Source organism: Macrobrachium nipponense, chromosome 2 (genome assembly GCF_015104395.2).
Source record: "Macrobrachium nipponense isolate FS-2020 chromosome 2, ASM1510439v2, whole genome shotgun sequence".
NCBI classification, from domain to species: domain Eukaryota; kingdom Metazoa; phylum Arthropoda; class Malacostraca; order Decapoda; family Palaemonidae; genus Macrobrachium; species Macrobrachium nipponense.
Genome location: NC_087201.1, coordinates 53,619,902 through 53,639,583, shown reverse-complemented (window position 1 = coordinate 53,639,583; position 19,682 = coordinate 53,619,902). Strand labels below are relative to the sequence as shown.

At 45.8% G+C, this 19,682-nt stretch overlaps 1 protein-coding gene across 3 annotated transcripts in view; it reads right to left on the bottom strand.

Moving 5' to 3' along the window:
• LOC135220587 (integrin-linked protein kinase homolog pat-4-like) overlaps positions 1-19,682 on the bottom strand; it is a 126,428-nt gene that overhangs the window by 94,322 nt on the left and 12,424 nt on the right. For all 3 annotated transcript variants that reach the window (XM_064257841.1, XM_064257843.1, XM_064257842.1), the window contains exon 3: positions 10,341-10,506. In XM_064257841.1, the coding sequence (XP_064113911.1) occupies positions 10,341-10,506 (166 nt within the window). The remainder of the gene's footprint in view (positions 1-10,340; positions 10,507-19,682) is intronic.

Genomic DNA, 19,682 nt, shown 5'->3' with positions numbered 1-19,682 from the left:
TCGCAAAGCGTCCTGCCGAGCTTCCACCGAAGCGTCCTGGCGAATGTCCACAAAGCGTCCTCATAGCGGTCCTGCTGGAGCGTCCTCAAAAGCGTCCCCCCCTGGCAAAGCGTCCTGGCTGAGCGTCCTCAAAAAATAAAAACTTCCTGCGTGAGCGAAGAGCGTGTCTGAGCAGAGAACACCAAGTCTTCTGAACGACGTTCAGAGAGGAACTCGTTGAGCGCCCTGATGCATGCAAGGCCCGCCAAGAGGCGTCCTGGCGAGCGACCTTGCCAACATCTCAATGTTATGACGAACCGCGTTTTGCGTATGACGTTGAATATTTTCAAGGGACGTCCTCATGCGAGTCTCCATGGAGAGCCGCACGCTGCTCCTGAAGTGTGTGAACACTAAAGGAAGACGTATGGCTTTCGTCTTCAAGACGGGCCTTAAAGACCTTCATACCTTCTTACAAAGACAGTGGCCGCCTGTGCGACAACTTGCGTCTTAGTAATGCAGAAGAACATCTCCAGAAACGCACTCAGCAAAGGAAAGCCGAGCGTCCGAAAGACACCCTCGCAAGGTGCTTGCCGAGCGTCCTGGAGAATGTCTCTACTTATAGGACGTCGAGCACCTCCAAAAGCTTCCACACGTCTAAATTGCCCTTCTTATGCCGAACCAGAGACATAAGTTGTTTGACGTGCAAAGCAGCTTGCCCGACGTCAAACTTATCAGCTTGCTTTTTCGAAGTAAAGCGAAACGTTACATAACGTATACGGAGCGCCATGAGGAGAGGAGACGAATACTGAGTTGCTCCTCCAAAAGATGGAATCTAGAATGTCCTTGATTACCAATTCTTTTGGAATGCTAGCGAGGTTGAAACAGCTCTAACTTCATGAGCGTTCACTCGCAGGAGGCTCAAATCACTCTTCTGGCAAGATGAATGAGCCTCCTTAATATGTCCCTTAGGAAAAGAGCCAGTGCATTCTTCGAAAAGGGTAAATGTGGTCTCTTCCTGAGCACCATACATTACCCGAAGGACCTCTTACTTCCTTCGTTTATGTAAATAAAATTCGAGAGCCCTGACAGGGCACAGGGACTCTTTCATCCTCTCGTGACGAGAGAGAGGACGTGAAGCGTCCTCTTCTCTAAATCTTCTTTAGGGGGCGCGAGTCCTTCCGAGAGCTCCAACCCCTGTGTGGGGAGGACGCCTCGGAGGACGAGAAACAATCCTTCAAGATTCGTGCACGTGCTCGATCTTCGGGCAGGCCTGGGAAGCGACAACAGGACCTGCCGAACATGGAATCCCAGATCAGCATGAAAAACCCGTAACCCTCCTTCGGCTTTTGACATGCCCTCTCCCTGGTTTCCTGGGAGTCCGACAGAGGTCTAGGCCTAGAGGCGTTATGGGGGCCGATCTGACGTTCCCTCCTAACGAGAGAGAGGACGTGAAGCGCCTCTTCTCTAAAGCTTCTAGAGGGCGCGAGTCCTTCCGAGAGCTCCAACCCTTGCGCGGGGAGGACGCCTCGGAGGACGAGAAGCAATCCTTCAAGATTCGTGCACGTGCACGATCTTTAGCAGCCTGGGAAGCGTCAACAGGTTCTGCCGAAGGGACGCCAGATCGGTGGGGAGCCCCCGTAAACCCTCTTGCGGCTTTCGACATGCCCTCTCCTGAGTCCTGGGAGTCCGACAGAGGTCCAGGCCTAGAGGCATTATGGGGGGCGATCTGACGCCCCCTCCACAACACAAGGGGCACTACTCTTCACAACACTGATTGGAGAGCGAGCACTTTAGTCTAAGATTACTTGATGTAATCCTCTTAGCAGACACTTCTTCAAGGCCCGTAAGCCATACCACAGGGTTAGGCAAAATAAAATCTACAGGAGGTTAGAAGGTTCATTATTTCTAACTTCTGTTTACTGTGGAGGAAAACTCCTGATTCTAACACGCTCTAAAATGCGTACATGAATCCTACTTCTTCCGTAATCAGTCACACATTACACTAATTACATTGAACTTATGCAAAGAAAACATGTAAACGTCATATATACTAAGCGAGTGTCTACCGAAAGTTCCGGTAGCCTCACCTTACCCCCATGCAGACAACAAAGTCTGAAACTAGCTACTAGCTTCAGACATCAAATGCAATGAAAAAATTTACGATAGCGTATGCCTAGCCACAAATCCAAGTCAATAATCGAAAGAATAATTAGGATACTTAAGCGGCTAATGAAGTTTCAAAATCCTAGGCGGAGGTCTGTAAACAGTTGTTTACCGACCAGCGACAGAAAAAATATGAATAGAAAATGGGAATAGTTCCTGATATCCGCCTCCCAGCGGCGGGAATGGGTACTACCACCTGGCCGCCCACTGCGTGTGCCGCGAATTTTGAAATTCTGTCGGACTTCGGAGAATACAGCTATATATATATCTGTCAGGTAAGTTTCATTGTTTAGTGAAACTTATTTTTTGGCATATTTTGTAAGTGATATCATAATTTTTTTTTAAATAAAAAAAAATAATAATTTAGAACTCAAATTTCTAACTATCTCGGTGCAAAATGTCATTATAAGTTGAAGAATAGATGGTAAAAATTTTAAGTAAATCCCTTTGATCATATGGAAGTTATAAGCACTTACTTTATACTAATGGGGTTTTGTTTTATTTTGTTTGTTTGTTTGTACACTGTTTTTACGTTGCACAGAACCAGTGGTTATTCAGCAATGGGACCAATGGCTTTACGTGACTTACAAACCACATTGAGAGTGAATTTCTATCACCAGAAATACACATCTCTCACCCCTCCATGGAATGCCCAGACTCTAACTTGCGACCACTGAGGTGGCAGGCCAAGACCATACCGATCACGCCATTGAAGCGCTATGGGGTTTTATGGGCGTCAGCGCACCCCTTACATGATATTGTTATTTTACAATAAAGTTTTGTACATACTTACCTGGCAGATATACTTAGCTTACGTCTCTGACGTCACGACAGAATTCAAAACTCGCGGCAAATGCGACAGGTAGGTCAGGTGATCTACCCCACCCGCCGCTGGGTGGCAGGTGTCTGAACCAATCCCCCTTTCCAGTCATAATTTTTCTTCCACCTGTCTCCTGAGGGGAGGCTGGGAGGGCCATCAATCGTATATATCTGCCAGGTAAGTATGTACAAAACTTTATTGTAAAATAACAATATCATTTTTGTACATGAACTTTCCTGCCAGTATATACTTAGCTGATTGACACCCTTGGTGGAGGAAAAAAGACAGAGGTAACAAGGAAAAAGGGAAACAACATCTGTTGTAGGATACTAACAACCTTGGTTCTTACCTGATAAGGCTGAAGACTTCATAGTTACTGTCTATTAGTCTGCAAAGCCTGAAGAGCTACAAGCGAGGGCGTGACCTACAGCTGAAAAGACTCTTTGGGTCTACCGAAGGGATTTTGATATCCACTTACTCAGTGAATCCAAGTCGGATCATGTCAATGGGGATTCGCCCTCTTAAATGACAGAGCCTGACCACTACCAATGCAGGGAGCTCTAGCACGAACAGATCACCTAACCATTCTAAATGTTAGCAATACGAATAGAAAGAGATGCTACCCCGCTCCTCTTTCAAAACAACCATAAAAACACAACCCAAACAATAGGGAAAAAAATTTAAAAGGATATGCTTCAAGCTCCCTGCCCCAGCACCGAATCCGCCGATACATACGGGCCTAACGCGAAGCACTTCTCGTAAGTAATCTTGACGTCTCTAAGGTAGTGGTTCGTGAATACTGAATTGCATCTCCGAATGTTGCTTTCATCAGATTCTGGAGTGACATATTCTTGTTGAAAGCCAAGGACGTCGCAATGGCTCTTACCTCGTGAGCCTTGACTTTCAAAAGCTTGAAGTGATCCTCACCGCAAGCCAAATGTGCTTCCTTCACGAGGCTTCTAATAAAGAAGGACAAAGCATTTTTAGACAATGGTCTACTGGGATCCTTAACAGAGCACCAAAGTCTGGTCCTTAATGCCCTTAAGAGACTTCTTCCTCTGGAGGTAGTATCTTAAAGTCCTCACAGGGCAAAGAGTTCTTTCTTGGCTCTTCCCCTACCAGGGGAGCTAAGCCTGGAACCTCAAAACTCCTTGGCCAAGGATTTGAGGGGTTCTCGTTCTTAGCTAGAAAAGAAGGAAGGAAGGAACTAATCACGGAATCTCCTTTGAACCATACCCTTCCTTCTAGAGCATGAAGCTCACTAACTCTTTTGGCAGATGCTAAAGCCAAAAGAACAAACAGGAGCCTTCTTCGTAAGATCCTTGAAAGAAGATGACTGGGGAGGTTCGAACTTCGAGGACCTCAGGAAACGAAGAACCACGTCCAGGTTCCAGCTCGGAATTTGAGACGAGGGTTTCTTGCAAGTTTCAAAAGATCTTAGCAGATCATGTAGATCTTTGTTGTTGGAGATATCTAAATTCCTGTGCCTAAACACAGCTGCTAACATGCGCCGTATCCTTTGATGGTCGAAACTGCAAGACCACATTTTTCCCTGAGAAAAACCAGGAAATCTGCGATTTGGGTCACAGAGGTACTGGAAGAGGAAAGCTTCGGTTTCTGCACCAACGGCGAAAGACGTCCCACTTCGAATGGTAGACACTAAGGGTAGAGGCCTTCTAGCTGATGCGATAGCCTTCGCTGCCTTAGCTGAAAACCCCTTCGCTCTGACAAGACTTTTGACAGTCGAAAGCCAGTCAGATTGAGAGCGGGGAGGTTTCTGTGATACCTGTCGAAGTGGGGTTGTCTGAGCAGATCTACTCTTTGTGAAGAGCTCTTGGAAAGTCCACTAGCCATTCCAGTACCTCTGTGAACCAATCTTGGGCCGGCCAGAATGGAGCTACCAGCGTCATCCTTGTCGCTTCCGAGGCCGCAAACTTTCTGAGTGTTTGACTCAGAATCTTGAATGGAGGAAAAGCATAGACGTCCAGGACCTCGCCAGTCTAGGAGGAAAGCATCGACTGACACTGCTCCTGGGTCCGAGATCGGGGAGCAGTAGAGGTCTATTCTCTTGTTCTTTGCTGTCGCAAAAAGGTCGATATGAGGTCTGCCCCATAACCTCCACAGGTCCTGGCAAACTTCTGAGTGCAGAGTCCACTCCGAGGGAGCACTTGATTCCTCCTGCTCAGGAGATCGGCTCTGACATTCCTTTCTTCCCTGTACGAAACTGGGTAGGAGAACAATCTTCCTTGCCTAAGACCAAACAGCAAGTCCTTCGCTGTTTCTACAGGGAGAAGATGCGTCCCCCCTGGTGTTCTTATGTTGAGGCCAAGGCTGTGGGGTGTCCGAGTTGACCTGAACTATAGCATTTCGGACGTGGGGCTCGAAGGCTTTTAACGCCAACCACACTGCCATCAACTCTTTGTTGTTGATGTGCCAGGACACCTGTTCCCCTCCCAGGTGCCTGACCATTTCTCTTGAACCCTAGGGTTCGCACCCAAAAAAAAAAAAAAAACCCGTCTCCGACGCCGTCGCGAAAACAATACTTGGTTCGGGTTTGGCATGTACAGAGACAGACCTTCTGCAAATCGGAGAGGATCTGTCCACCACAGAAGGTCCTTCTTGATTCCTTTTGATATCCTGAAGGAGAATTCCAGGTCTAGAGAGAGACACCTCCAGTTCCAGTAAAGGAAGAATTGGAGAGGTCTGAGATGCAACCTTCCTAGAGAAACGAATTGCTCCAGCGAGGGGAAAGTGTCCCCAACAGACTCCATCCACTCCCTCGCTGTGCATGCATCTTTCTCTAGGAAGGTCGTTAGTTTCTCTTGGCAACGAGCAATCCTCTCTTGGTGACGGATATGCCCGAAAATCCGGAGAAACCATCCGAATCCCCAGATATATCAGCTCTTGACTGGGGATTAAATTGTGACTTCTGGAAGTTCACCAGAGCCCCAACGAACTTGCTAAAGTCAGTGTCTTTTGTAGGTCCTCCAGACATCTTTCTTGTGAGCTTGCTCTGATCAGCCAATCGTCTAGATAGAGAGACAGCCTCACTCCCTCCAAATGTAGCCACTGCGCTACATTCTTCATTAAACCCGTGAAAACTTGAGGGGCTGTCGAAAGGCCGAAGCACAAGGCCCTGAATTGGAAGATCTTCCCTCCCATCATGAATCTTAGAAACTTCCGTGAAGAAGGATGGATAGGCACATGGAAGTAAGCGTCCTGAAGATCTAGGGACACCATCCAGTCCCCTGGACGAAGAGCCGCCAACACTGAAGAAGTTTTCTCCATGGCGAACTTCCTTTTTTCTACGAAGACATTCAGGGCGCTTACATCCAGAACCGGTCTCCATCCTCCTGAGCTCTTGGGAACTAGGAACAGTCTGTTGTAAAAACCCGCAGAATGAGGATCTTTCACTAGTTCTATCGCCTCCTTCTCCAGCATAAGATCTACTGCTAGAGAGAGGGCTTGATTCATGATGGGGTCCTTGTACTGGCTACCAACTCCCTCGGAGTCGTCGTCAACGGAGGTCTTGATAAGAAGGGAATGAGGTAGCCTTTGCGGACAATCGAGAGTGAACCCAGTTGTCCGCCCCTTTCTGGGCCCAGACGTCGGCAAACTTCAGAAGTCTGGCACCCACTGATGTCTGGAGGACTTGAATCCTACTTCTTCCCTCTGATGGATCTAGAGAAGGTCTTCCCTCGTTTAGTGGGTCTAGATCCTCTAGAGGAAGAAGCTCTGGCAGGAGGGACTCCTCGAAAGGGCTCCTGCCTAACTGGAGTCTCTCTCTTGGTTTTAGCTTGGAAAGAAGAGTGAGGCTTCCTGGTAGACTGGGCTAGCATGTCCTGTGTAGCCTTAGCTGAAAGGGCACAAGAAACATCCTGAACGATCTTCTTAGGGAAGAGTTGAGAGAGAGCTGAGAATACAGGAGAGAGGCTCTCTGAGCATGCGATACTGATTTCGTCAGGAACGAACAGTACACAGATCTCTTCTTGATCACTCCCGCTCCGAAAAGTGAAGCTATTTCACTTGATCCATCCCTCACTGCCTTGTCCATACACGTGAGAACACTGATAAGATCCTCAAGAAATGGAATCCGGGGTCTGCGTCTTCTTGGAAAACGCCCAAAGACCAGTCTAGGAAGTTAAACACACCTCCAGGACTCGGAACATTCCCTTCAACAGGTGGTCAAGCTCATTCATCCCCCATGTCGTCTAGCAGACATGAGGGCAGAGCGTCGAGAGGAATCCACCAGTGAAGAGAAGTCCGAGTCTGGCCGAGGATGGAAGAACGAGGCCCAAGGGTTCTCCCGATTCATACCAGAATCCTAGTTTCCCAGTAAGCTTAGAAGGAGGGAAAGAGACACCGTCTTCCCTTTCTCTTCCTTCGAAAGAAGCCACTCACCAAAACCTCTAAGCGCCTTCTTCATGGAGATTGCAGGCTTCATCCTGACACAGGATGAAACCTTCGAGTTTTCGAAGTCGAAAATAACGAAAGAGGCGAGGGCGGGGCGACAGGAGAAAGGGCGTACTCCAAATTCCTGAAGCAACAGTCCGGTCAACCGCTTTGTATGAAGAAACGGAGGAATCCTTAGGAATTTCTTCTTCCGAGGGATCCTGTTCTTCTTCCGCCGAAGATCCTTCACGATCCTTACGATGAAAGGCTGTCTTGTCCTCAGCCGAGAGTCCATCCTTGGAAGAATGTCTGGAAGAACTCTGACATCTAACCGGGGAAGTTATAACTTCCGTTGAGCTTCTGCCTGAAAAACTCCTTCTTGTCAGGATGAGGGCGCATTCTAGGCTCTTGGCGCCTAACGAACGCAGGGCGAAAATCTGGCGAAGAGCGCCTATCAGGCAAGAGCGCCTATTAGGCGAAGAGCGCCTATTAGGCGAAGAGCGCCTATTAGGCGAAAAGCGTCTATCAGGCTCCTGGCGCCTGTCTAAAGGAGAGCGGCTGCCTGGCGAAGAGCGCCTGTCCTGCGGGAAGCGATTATCAGGCTCTTGGCGCCTGCTGCGAGGAGAGCGAAATCTCTGGCGACGAGCGCCTACCAGGCGAGAAGCGTCTGACAGATTCCCTGCGCCTAACTCGAGGAGAGCGAAAATCGGGAGAAGAGCGCCTTGAAGGAGAAGAGCGCCTACCAGGCTCTTGGTGCCTGCTAAGCGAAGGGCGGCTGACAGGAGAAGAGCGCCTGTCTACCAAAGGGCGTCTGGTCACAGGAGAGCGAAAGCCTGAAGGAGAGCGGCTACCATGAGAAAAACGCCTACCAGGCTCCTGGCGTCTGCCAGCGGGAGAGATCCTGTCTCGAGACGAGCGCCTGTCAGGAGAGGCTCGTCTACGGGAAGCATGCCCCTTGTCCGAACGGGGAAACGATGTCCGCAGGAGAGCGCCTCGTACTACGATCCACTCCTGGAGAGAGGGCAGTTACTGACGAATAGCGTAAGCCTGGAGAAGAGCGCCTGGACTCTTTTACCGGGAGCGAGACGTCCTTCCTACGACCAGCATTCACAATCAAGGAGTCAGCCAGAGCCGTAATCTGCGCCTGCAGACTAGCCAACACACGTGTAGGAGACTTAACAAAGTCCTTCACGGGAGACGCAGCTCGATCCTTACTAGGAGAGCGAAACTCCAAAGAAATCCTCGGTTTCTTGACATCCATCCAGGATTTTTCCGAAAAAACTTCAGGGTGGAGGGGAGCGCGGAAGAAGCCTTGCCAGGCTCTCTTCGACGGCCGAGAAGCTTCCGAGGAGCTCCAACCACGTTTGGGCGAAGGAGAAGGCGAAGACGAGAAGCATTGCCGTAAGACTTCTCTCTTGGCGCGATCCAAGGTAGCCTGGGATCGAACATCAGGCGCTACCGAGGGGACGCCTGACCGGTGGGGTTCTCCCTAAACTTCCTGCGGCTTTCGAACTTTCCTACTCCACTGGGTCTGGGAGTCTGGAAGAGGTCTAGGCCTAGAAGCATTAGGGAGCCGATCAGACGCACCCTCCACTGCACTGGGATCACTGCACAAATTGCTATCACTCTTACCTTCTAGCACTTTAATTTTCAGCTCCATGCTGCGAATAGTGGCTCTCATAGTGTCCACCTCCGAAGGCGCATCTTCGGGTTTCGGTGCCGGAGAAGCAGGGCTGAAAACTGGTAAAGGCGCTAGTCTACAACAGGGTTATCAACTTCAAACTCGCTAGCGCGAGACCTACTAGAACTCCTAGATGAAGCTTTCCTAACCTTGTCCTTCTCAAGCTTTCTTACATAAGAAGAAAGCGCCTTCCATTCTTCTTCATTCAAATTACCACATTCATTACAAGGGTTAATAAATGAGCAGTCATTCCCCCTACACCTCATGCATACTGTGTGAGGGTCTACCGCAGCTTTCGGTAGCCTCACCTTACAATCGGTAACAGAACAAACTCTGAACATAGTTGATTTCTTAATTTCCAAATCAGACATAATGAAATTCCAAGAATAATCAAAAGAATAATCCAAAAACCGTCCACAAATCGCAAATGCCAAGCCAAGGAGCAGGTACTTCACCAAAAGTCCGTTGAAACAATCCAGGGCGAAAACGAGTAATAATTCAAAATCGAGAGGTATCGACAACAGATGTAGTCAACACCGGCGACAGAAAAATTATGACTGGAAAGGGGGATTGGTTCAGACACCTGCCACCCAGCGGCGGGTGGGGTAGATCACCTGACCTACCTGTCGCATTTGCCGCGAGTTTGAATTCTGTCGTGACGTCAGAGACGTAAGCTAAGTATATATCTGGCAGGAAAGTTCATGTACAAAAACACAAAGTTACTACATAATCAACATAGCCAATCAATATCAAACAAAAATTAAACAACTCTCCCTCCTTACCAGTCTTCTTACTGCAATCACAGAAACAAAACTTAAATAGATGTATGAACCACAGTTTATCCCAAAAAGGAGGCGTTTATAAATGGTATAACTAGATGATCTAAGAATGTTTTTATTTATATGTATACTTTGTAATGAGTAACCCTTCAATGATGGTAATCATTTTAAAACTATAAGTTCAGAAATAGAGAGGGTTTAGGGTATTGAAGGGCTGAGTAAGAGGACTATGAGCATTAAATCAAAGTAAAACCAACTGTAAAATCATAACCAAGGTAGTAGGCTCCTTTCTCAAACATAGTGTATTTTGCTGATAGTATATATTTTAGCCTCAATGATAAATTAAGAGTACGTAGTTTGATTTTGGCTTGAAATGACTGTCAGTTGGGAGACCTCTTAAACATTCAAGTGTAGACTATATACATCAGACTTTATTACTATTAGAAGACCAAGGACCACAGAGCATTTGATAAGCTGAGGCCCTAATGTTCTTATACAAAATGACAATCACAAATACTGTACTTACAAAATTGACAATATCACGGTGTCCATGGGCTGCTGCCAGGTGTAAAGGAATATCATCTCCTAAATTTGTAGCATTAACTCGAGCACCCCTAGCAATCAACATCTCAACAATCCCAAGGTGCCCTTCCTTGGCTGCCCAATGTAGTAAAGAGAAGCCATGATCATCTCTGAAATGTGCCATTATGTATATAAATTTATAGCTCTAAAAGACAATGGAGGATTAGGTGCAGAAAGTGTAAAACTGTTAATGCTATCCTAGTCTACCTTGTACTATTCTTGAGTGGTGACCCTGGAAAATGGAGTTGGTTAACTTTCTGGTTGTAAAATCTATAATCAAAGTCAAACCAAAGAATTTCCTTGACGCCAAGATCTCATGAAAAAAAAAAAAGGGGAAATAGGCATATATAACGGAACAAGAGACATCTCTGAAAAGCACCTAGGTAATCACATCACTCTACATACAGTTCCTTTGTTACAAAATGTTTATCAATTTTAACAGCAACAAAAATCATCAACCAACAATCTGAACTACAATGCACTCATATATACCGATATTTGTACCCTTATGATGTCCCCAAAAATTGCAATTCACCATCTAACATGCAGTAATCCAGTTATACCAAGGTACATGTATGAGACTCAGCCAACCATTTGTCATTAACTTTTTGTGTAGTTTGGAATCAAGGCTGCAAAATCAGCAGGCTGGGAGGATGGAACTCATTACTATGTGATTAATGATTTTGTAAGGAAAAACTAATTTTTATAAAGTTTGTATCACATCGATCCCGCTATTCATCATACATGCCTGAATAGCACTTAAGACCACGAGAACTGGCCTTGGCACTGTAACAGGCTCAAGTAACTAAGAAAGAATATAATTATAGGTATTAACTAATATTTTAAGAGTATAAAGCAAGGCACATCCGATCTTAAATCTTAATGAATGGATACCCTGATATGAGTAACAATAACCGGTTTTGAGTGGTGGACGAATTACCTCCTGGTGAGTATCAATATTACATGCCATCAATTTGGAGAAATCAGGCATAAAAGAGGTTCTATTATTTTAACAGCCCATAAATTTACTAATGGCAGCTTTTACACTGGCTCAGCTTGCCAATTCAAGGTGGCTCATGATTTAGCTGTGTACTTGACTTCAAGGGGGATATGTAGGGTGAGGTGTGTGAATACTGACCAAGGGGGAACACCAACCAAATGCTCTGGTATGAAAACTATTTCAAATTTCACGCCAAAACTCACCACCAACACAGTAACCATCTCAGTGAACAACATGAAAGCAACAGGTTTACGCCATCACGGCGTCTGTGTTTATCAGGTAAGAAAATTGATTTTTTGGATGTCTGTTGTAAACCCCCTATACATGCGTGAAATTATGAACCTTTTGAAATGCTGAATATTTTTGAAATACATAAAAAGTGGAACAGTGTTTTTTGTGTAAAGTTGAAGGTGATATTTAGTGAATTGTGATGCAATACCAGGGTCATTATGCTAGAAACAAGACATTTTTATTGGGTGGGTTCAACGCTACCTGTTCATATGTTTAATGTCATTAAGTCTTTCTGATGCCTACTGCCTTCTTGGAAGACTAATTATCAGTGTCATTATGCTGAAAACAGGAAATTTGGTTTTTGGAGGATTCCCCCACCCCTCTGTTGGTGAAATTGGTTTTTGGAAGATTCCCCCACCCCTCTGTCAGTGTTTCCCCGTTTTGGGAGCGCCAACCATTTCCTAAAAATTTTTAAAGTGCAAAGTATGACACTTATTCTCTGAGTTAAGGATTTCTCTGAGTTAAGGATTTATGAGTACCATAGGCAGGCCATGTTATGCAGTTTTGGGCACAGTGTTCACTCTCTCAGGTACAAAATGCATTTTTTAGGCAATTTTTTTCTACTAATAGGTCGGTATTCCCCCACCTCACCCTACTACTTCTCTCTCTCTCAGATGCCATCTTTTTATATACTTGCTCATCAATTGTATACCCTGGGGTTGCTGTTGATTTTAGTTCTCATCTTTTATGACAGTATGTCAGTTACAATTGTAATTTTGCAAAGAAAAGTAAAAAAATAAAATAAAAGAGAAAAAACATGTAAAATCCAAAAAAGTTACTGCATAGTCAATCTCAGTAAATTTACATAAATATTTTGTTACTGATTTTAGTTTTTATCTGTTATGATATTGAATGAGCTGTAATTATAATTTTACAAAATAAAATAAAATCAATTATTAGAAAAAAAACATGTATAACTGGATAAAATTTACAATTGTCTTATAAAGCGTGGCACCTCAAGGAGTTGAAAATAGTCATTTTCAACTTCTTATGGAAGTAGGGAGAATTTCTTAGAATTTTTTTTCTTACACCTTGTGCATTTGCATATCTTCCTTTTTCCATTAATATGTTTTTTTTTTTCTTAAATTGACCAACATCAAAGTTGTTCACCTCATTGGGTCATGCAACTTGATAATCATGTGCATCTTGAACAGAAGAATGCTCTGACTTCATACTTGTCATAACAGGTCTATGTGGTTAACAGCTATCATAATACAGAGAAAAGATTTCAAAAATAAAAGAAATGAAGAATATAAGTGGAAAAAATCAAAGTGAGAATTAGTCAAGTTCTAGGGAGCAAAGCCAAATGTCTGTTCAGTTTGACAGAAATTGGGATGACCATTTTCTGACCATACAGAGACTAGAAAGCCAGTTGTGTAGACCATCATGCTAGAATATTCAACTTCTTTTGAGCACATATGGAAAATGGCATTGAAACGTGTGAAGGCATTTGTATTGTAACAGGTTTTTGGTCCCAAAACAAATCAAAGAGTAAGGGTGGGTATAAATAAAGATCTGAATCAAATAGGAGTTCAGATATAGTCTTCAAGAAAGAAAATAGCACTGTAAAGAAACTTGTTGCACATTTAACAATGCAGATGGAAAACCTGATGCAAAAACATTATTGATAATAAATAGGCATTAACTCTTGGGGTACAAATTAAAAGGCCATTTACTAAACATCAAGCTTCCTCAAATGCAAGTGACCTAAAGCATAAAAAAACATGGAGACAATTTGATAAGTATTAAATACCCAAATTATTAAATAGGGGAGAAAAACAAGGGAGCATAACTTGTTAAGTGTCACAAAAGGCATATCCCGGTTGCCTACATCTCATATAACAACACCTGCCACAGAGTAACACATTCTCCCTCATTCAAGGCTGGTGCCACAAAACAAGCTCAGATATGCACTTTCTCTTATACAAATTGTAGGAACATCATTCCACAACATTATGAGCTAAACGCGGGGTAACTGAACACTTTTTGTAATGGAAAGATAGTCTGACAGAGGACATCTAACTTGCAGTTTCCCACTACAGCTACACCTACACTTCAGGCACTCATTAATAAATAATTGATTTCTTTTTGTTTTGATCCCATTTATCCCACAAAATGAAATTCCAAAACAAAAGGACAATTTGCCTACAGAGATATGATCAATACTCAATGAAGAGACTGATGACGACTACAAGACTCACTAGCAACTCAGAAGCCTCTTATATAGTATACAGTGAAGATTTATCTGATTCTGAAGGAAACCATAATTTATATTCAAGCATCACACTGCCAAGTGACTGGGCAGTAACCGATAAAATAAAATGTCCTTTTACTTTACATTCACACAAAGGTGTGAAATTTTTTGTTCTGGATACCAAAAATCCTCTGGAGTTCTGGGAGTCTTTTTATGATAATGTCATGGAACACATTGTAACAGAAATGAACAGATTACCAACCAGCTTTTCAATGAATAAATAACTTTGCCTAGAATACCTTGGTATGATGTAGATGTAAATAATTAAATGAAACTATCATTGCTCTAATGGCACTGTTTCAGGGAAAGACATACAATACAAAAGAATAATTTTTCACCTTTATGTTTCATGCTTGTAATCTTTATGACGTAAAAATGTAAAATGCATATTTCATCTTTTCTTATCCTGCATTACTTAATATCCTTAGTAGTATACAATAAAATGACAATGGTTTAAAGTAAATTGTATTTTTCCTAACTATACAAACATGAGGTCCTCAACATTAAGAATTACTTTCAGCAGGAGTCCCTCACACCCAAACGTAAACATTCCACTTTGCTTTTGGCCCAGGTATCAGATTGAGGGGTGGTATGAGGTGGGCATTAACATAATGGACCTCAGGTTTATATAGTTAGGAAAAATACAAATTAAATTTTTTAAATTGTCATTGTTCCTACATAATATACAAACCCTTGGTCATTTACCTTAAGATGATTCATATTTGGAGGGAGGAATCTGAATGAATCTAAAGAACTGACTAGAGTTCACACACCTTGATGTTCTTCCTGATGGAAAGAGCAAGGAAGAGAATCATGCCCCTGATGAACTGATAGGAGTATAGGAACGGCACGATCAATCATCAGACTTCTGAGCTTTTCCAAATGAGGGAAGGAATGTAACCTCATTAGAAAAACCACCTGGGATGATTCTGAAAGTTTAAGACAGCAAGGCACATACACACAGTAGGTTTGTCTTATTGTCAGGAACAGGCAGTTGCTTCTATAATTTAAAAGATGGATAGAATGGTTGCTCCACTGCAAAACTTACCTGCATCGGAGCCAATTCCAGCAGGTTACAGCCAAATCCACCCTCTGCCCGGATGGAGACGAGAGGCCAGTTATTCATACATTAATTCTCACAACTGCACATCTCAGGCAAGATACAACCTTGTCCTGATAGAGGAGCCAGGTAAGCTACACAACTTGTTGAGCAGCCACCACAGGTGGAGACCAGAGCTAGGAGGTTGGGATGCCTGGGAGCCACCAGAATCATCCTGAGACTCGAGGTGATCAACACCTTGCATATCAGACAAAATAGAGGGAAGACATAAACGTCAAGGTTATCCCATGGGTCCAGCATGACGGAACAGAAGACCTTTAGTTTTCTGTTGTGCCAGGTGGCGAACAAATCCGTGACTGGACCACCACAGGTCAAACAACCTCTCCGTGATGTCTGGGTGAAGGGAACACTCTGTCCCTATCACCTGATTCTGGCAACTGAGCTTGTCTGCCTCTGCATCCCTCTTGCCTGGAATGTATCTGGCTGACAGTTCCACCAAGTGAACCACAGCCCACTCCTGCACCTGCATTGTCAACTGGTGAAGCAGGGGAGATATGAGACCCCCTTGCTTGTTGACATATGGCACTGCTGGTGTTGCTACTCAGCAACACAAGCTACTCAGCAACAAAACAGGGTGCCACATCACTCTGTCCCAAAACTCTTGGAGATTCAAAAAGGCTGCCTCGAGTTCTAGAACTTTGATGCAGAGGTGTCTGTCATGTTGGTTCCACACCCCAGAAGTCAGCAACTCCTCCCGGTGTGCACCCCCATCCCTCGGTCGATGCATCCATATATAGAACCAAGTCCGGCCATGTTGGGAGGGGGAGGGGGAGGGAGGGGAGGGGGAGTATGGAGGGATAATCCTATTACGAGGTTCCTGTTGTCCAACCACCAGTCTAAATCCTCTCTTCCTCCAACAGGGGAATGAGAAAGGATTGAGGATATTGAAACTGGGACCAACACTTATTCATTCTCCAAGTGAACAAAGATGAAGGCATCCATAGGGACCAGCTACTCCAATGACAACCAGTGACCGGCTACGACTTGCCATAGCCATGCTGGTTGCTCCCATAGACAGGAACAACACACTACCTTCCTGAACTTGCTGATACGAGAGTCTGAAGGAAGACTCTTGCTGCTACCATATCTATCAGCATGTCCAGGTACTTTATTCTCTGCTTGGGGATAAGATTGGATTTCTCAAAATTTACCACAATCCCAAGGGTGTAGCAAAATTCAAGAAGGCAATCTTTGTCCAGAAGCAACTGCGAGTGGAAGCTCGCCAGGCAAGCCAATCATCAATATACCTCAACAGACGTACCCTTGCCAACAGGCCCAAGCTGAGATAAGGGCGAACACTCGTGTGAAACACCTGAGCGGTCGAAAGCCCAAAAAGAGTGCCCTGAATTGGTATACTGTCACCCTAAGGATAAAACAAAGGTACTTACAGGACTGATGGACGGGTATTTAAAAATACACATCCCTCAGATCTACCACAAACATGAAGTTGCTCTCCCTGATGGAGGCTAGCACCAAGCACACCGTCTCCATCATGAACTAAGTTTGGTGAACGAATCGGTTCTAGGTCTATGACTGGTCTCCATCCCGCCGAAGCTTTCTCTAAGTGAAAGACATGCCTGTCAAAGCTTGGAGACCGATCCTACATGACTTCCCCAGTGCCCCTCATCAGCATGGCTTGCACTTCCTCCTTCAGAGCGATATCCTTTGACAAACATAAGTCAGGAGATGGATCGGGTTGTCGGTGAGGGGAGGCTGGGACTCAAAGGGGAGTATATATCCTCCCAAAGGGTTCTACTACCCAGGTCTTGGCTCAACGTCGCTGCCACGTTGCCCATGGCTCAAAAGGCATCCCCCCACCAGTGGCAACAGCTGAAGAGGAATGCTGCCCCTTGTGTCCTCCCTTCTTCTTCTTCCCTTTGCCCCCTCCTCCCTTCTTCTTCCCTTTGCCCCCTCCTCCCTTCTTTCCTTTCCCCCCGCCTCCCTTCTTCTTCCCCTTGGCCCCTCCTCCCTTCTTCTTACCTTAGCCCTCTACTCCCTTCTTCTTTCCTTTACCCCCACCTCCCTTCTTCTTCTTCCCTTTGTCCCCTTTACCTGACAGAAAAGAGGGCTAAAAAGACCGCAACTGAGCGCAAGCAGAGGAAGAGGAAGGCTGGGTTTTCCCACAGATGCCCTTCAATGACTGGGACTTCTTAGGGGCTGAGGAAGAGCTAGCCTTACCTGAAGGTCAAGCCACAGTGATACACAAATTGGTCACTGCCTGGTGAACAAGGCAGTCATTATCCTCAACATGGCGTTTGTCCACTACAGCATCCACCAACTCTCTATGAAAGAGAGAGGAGGAACCCAGCAACAGTCTATTCCGTAAGGTCAATGCCGACTTGGGGCCTACAGACCTAGAAAGTCAAGTCAGGACAGCATCCCTTATATAAGTACTAGGTTTCCCCACAGATCTGCCATCTGGTGGGCCAGGTAGGAAATGGACCTACCTCCAGATTGGCACAGTCTCCCAAAAGCAGAGTCCTCCCCAGGAATGATAGCCCCTGAGGAAGCAGCCACTCTGGATGCTGTGAACGACCACAGACCCAAGCAGGAGACTGCCTGGAGAGATGCCATGGCAGAAGCCTCCAGACTTGCTGCCTCTTGCTGCAAAAGGAAGAATCCCTCTGCAGTAAGCTGCTGCAATGAAAGCCCCGGCCCAAGATGAACCAGGTCCAACTGTTTAATCAGCAAGGACCTCTCCGAGGCCAAGTAACAGCGCCTCTGACGAGACAGAGGAGGAGGAGGAGGTAACTTGTTTGAGCGGTTTGATCAAAGTAAATTCTAATTGCCCTGAAACAAAATCATTCACTTGATCAAGTACACCCCCAACAAGCGAGGACCATGGCAGCCCCATCGAAACCTTGGGTTCCTTCTTGGTTACCCAAAAGGATTCGAGGTGTAACAGACAATCCACAGTTGAGGCCAGGATCCCTTCCCCAAGATAACCAAGCTGACGAATAAGTGCAATGAATTCAGAAAGCTTCCCCTGTATCTCAGGGATGTCCACATCCTGGGGGGCGAGGACCCTTGAGATCTTACAGGGTGCAGACCTTCTGATCTAATCTCCCAGCACGAGGGAGAACCTCGCCAGACCCAATATCCTTCCTGCACTACCCTGGCATACAACCTGGTCAATCCAAGAACCGAGCCAGGAACATTGGCTTGAGAATTAGCACTCTGATGAGAATCCTCATCTGAGCTCTCCCTCTCTGACTCACGCCTCCTGGTAAAAGCCCTAGGGGGTTGAGGGGACAGGTGAAGAGGATCAGGCACTGTTACCTGTCCTGCCAGTAGAACTAGCATAAGGGGTGAGCCGGGTGCGGTCACCAACCCGCAGTGATAACAGCAATACGGGTCTAGGAAAACACTTTCGCCTCCGGCAATATGGGTCTAGGTTCTAGGAGAATGCTTTTGCCTCAGCGAAGCATTGCCCTGAGAAGAGTGGAGAGGTTCACGTGAGCCAGGCCATGCCGAGTCGAGTACGTACTCAACTCAGTCGAGCCTGACCAATCGTGCAAACATGATGGGGGATGTTAGGAGTAGAGTAAGCGGCTAGCAGGCGAGAACTTGCACCCTCCTCACAACATGCCCTAGACTTCTTCAAAGCCTCTGCCTTTGCCGAGGGAGTCTGAGCAGGGGACCATCTCTTAGCTTCTCCAAAGGTTTAGTTAGACACTGAAGCACCCCACCGGCACCTGGCTGAGTACTGGTGGAGGTACTGGCAGGGAAAGCCGAGGCACCTGTGTCTCGACTCTCTCACCCCGTGCCCTCACCAGTACAAAGAAAGGCTCCTTTGTCACCAGTTCAGGATGTTTGAGACTCCTCAGAGACTCAAACATTTGGAGTGTCTCGATCAGACCAGGAACTCAACACAGCACCAAGACCTGGTGGTAGGGGCATGGACCAAAGTACATGCAACCTTGGCTCCTGAAATGCTATGCATAGGCAAGGCTTGTGAATTGATTTCCACACCTGAAGGTTGAGGACAGCCGGTGAAAAAACCCTCTGCTTCCCCTGTGGAGGAAGGCAACCCCTTAGAAGTCTCGAGGAAAGAATTCTTAGGGGGAGGAGAAGCAACCTTTTTCTTCCTGGACTGAAATGCCTTGGAAGAAGGGAAAGAGGCAGCAGATGACAGCGACAACAAAGATGAAGACGACACTTTTTTCAATCTATTCTTCAACTTCTTCGTCACCTACTTCAGGATGGTGGTCAGATCCTTCATCAAGGCAGGAGCAGCAGGCATCAGAAGAACTGCAGGAGCATTAGGAGCTGCCCAAGTGACAGGAGCAGCGGCAATAGCAGAAACATGGCGAGTCTCCACTACTACAGGGTAGCAGCAGTGAAGACCACTTGTAGCAGCAGCAAGCACAGTGACTATAGGTGGAGACACCATGAAGCACTAGGGCGGAGGTACCGCAACTCAAGGGGCTGGCAAGATGCATGGCCATGCCTATCCCCACCGAGGGAGTGGTCGCCATCGAGTGATGACAGAACACCACAGACAGGACTTTGGCAAAGGCTCAGATAGTCAATGTGGCAGTCGTCAGTTCTCCACTATATGAGTTACAACGGGCTGGGTGAGGTGGCCCAGCAGGACTTGCAGGGAGGGAGTTCCCACAAG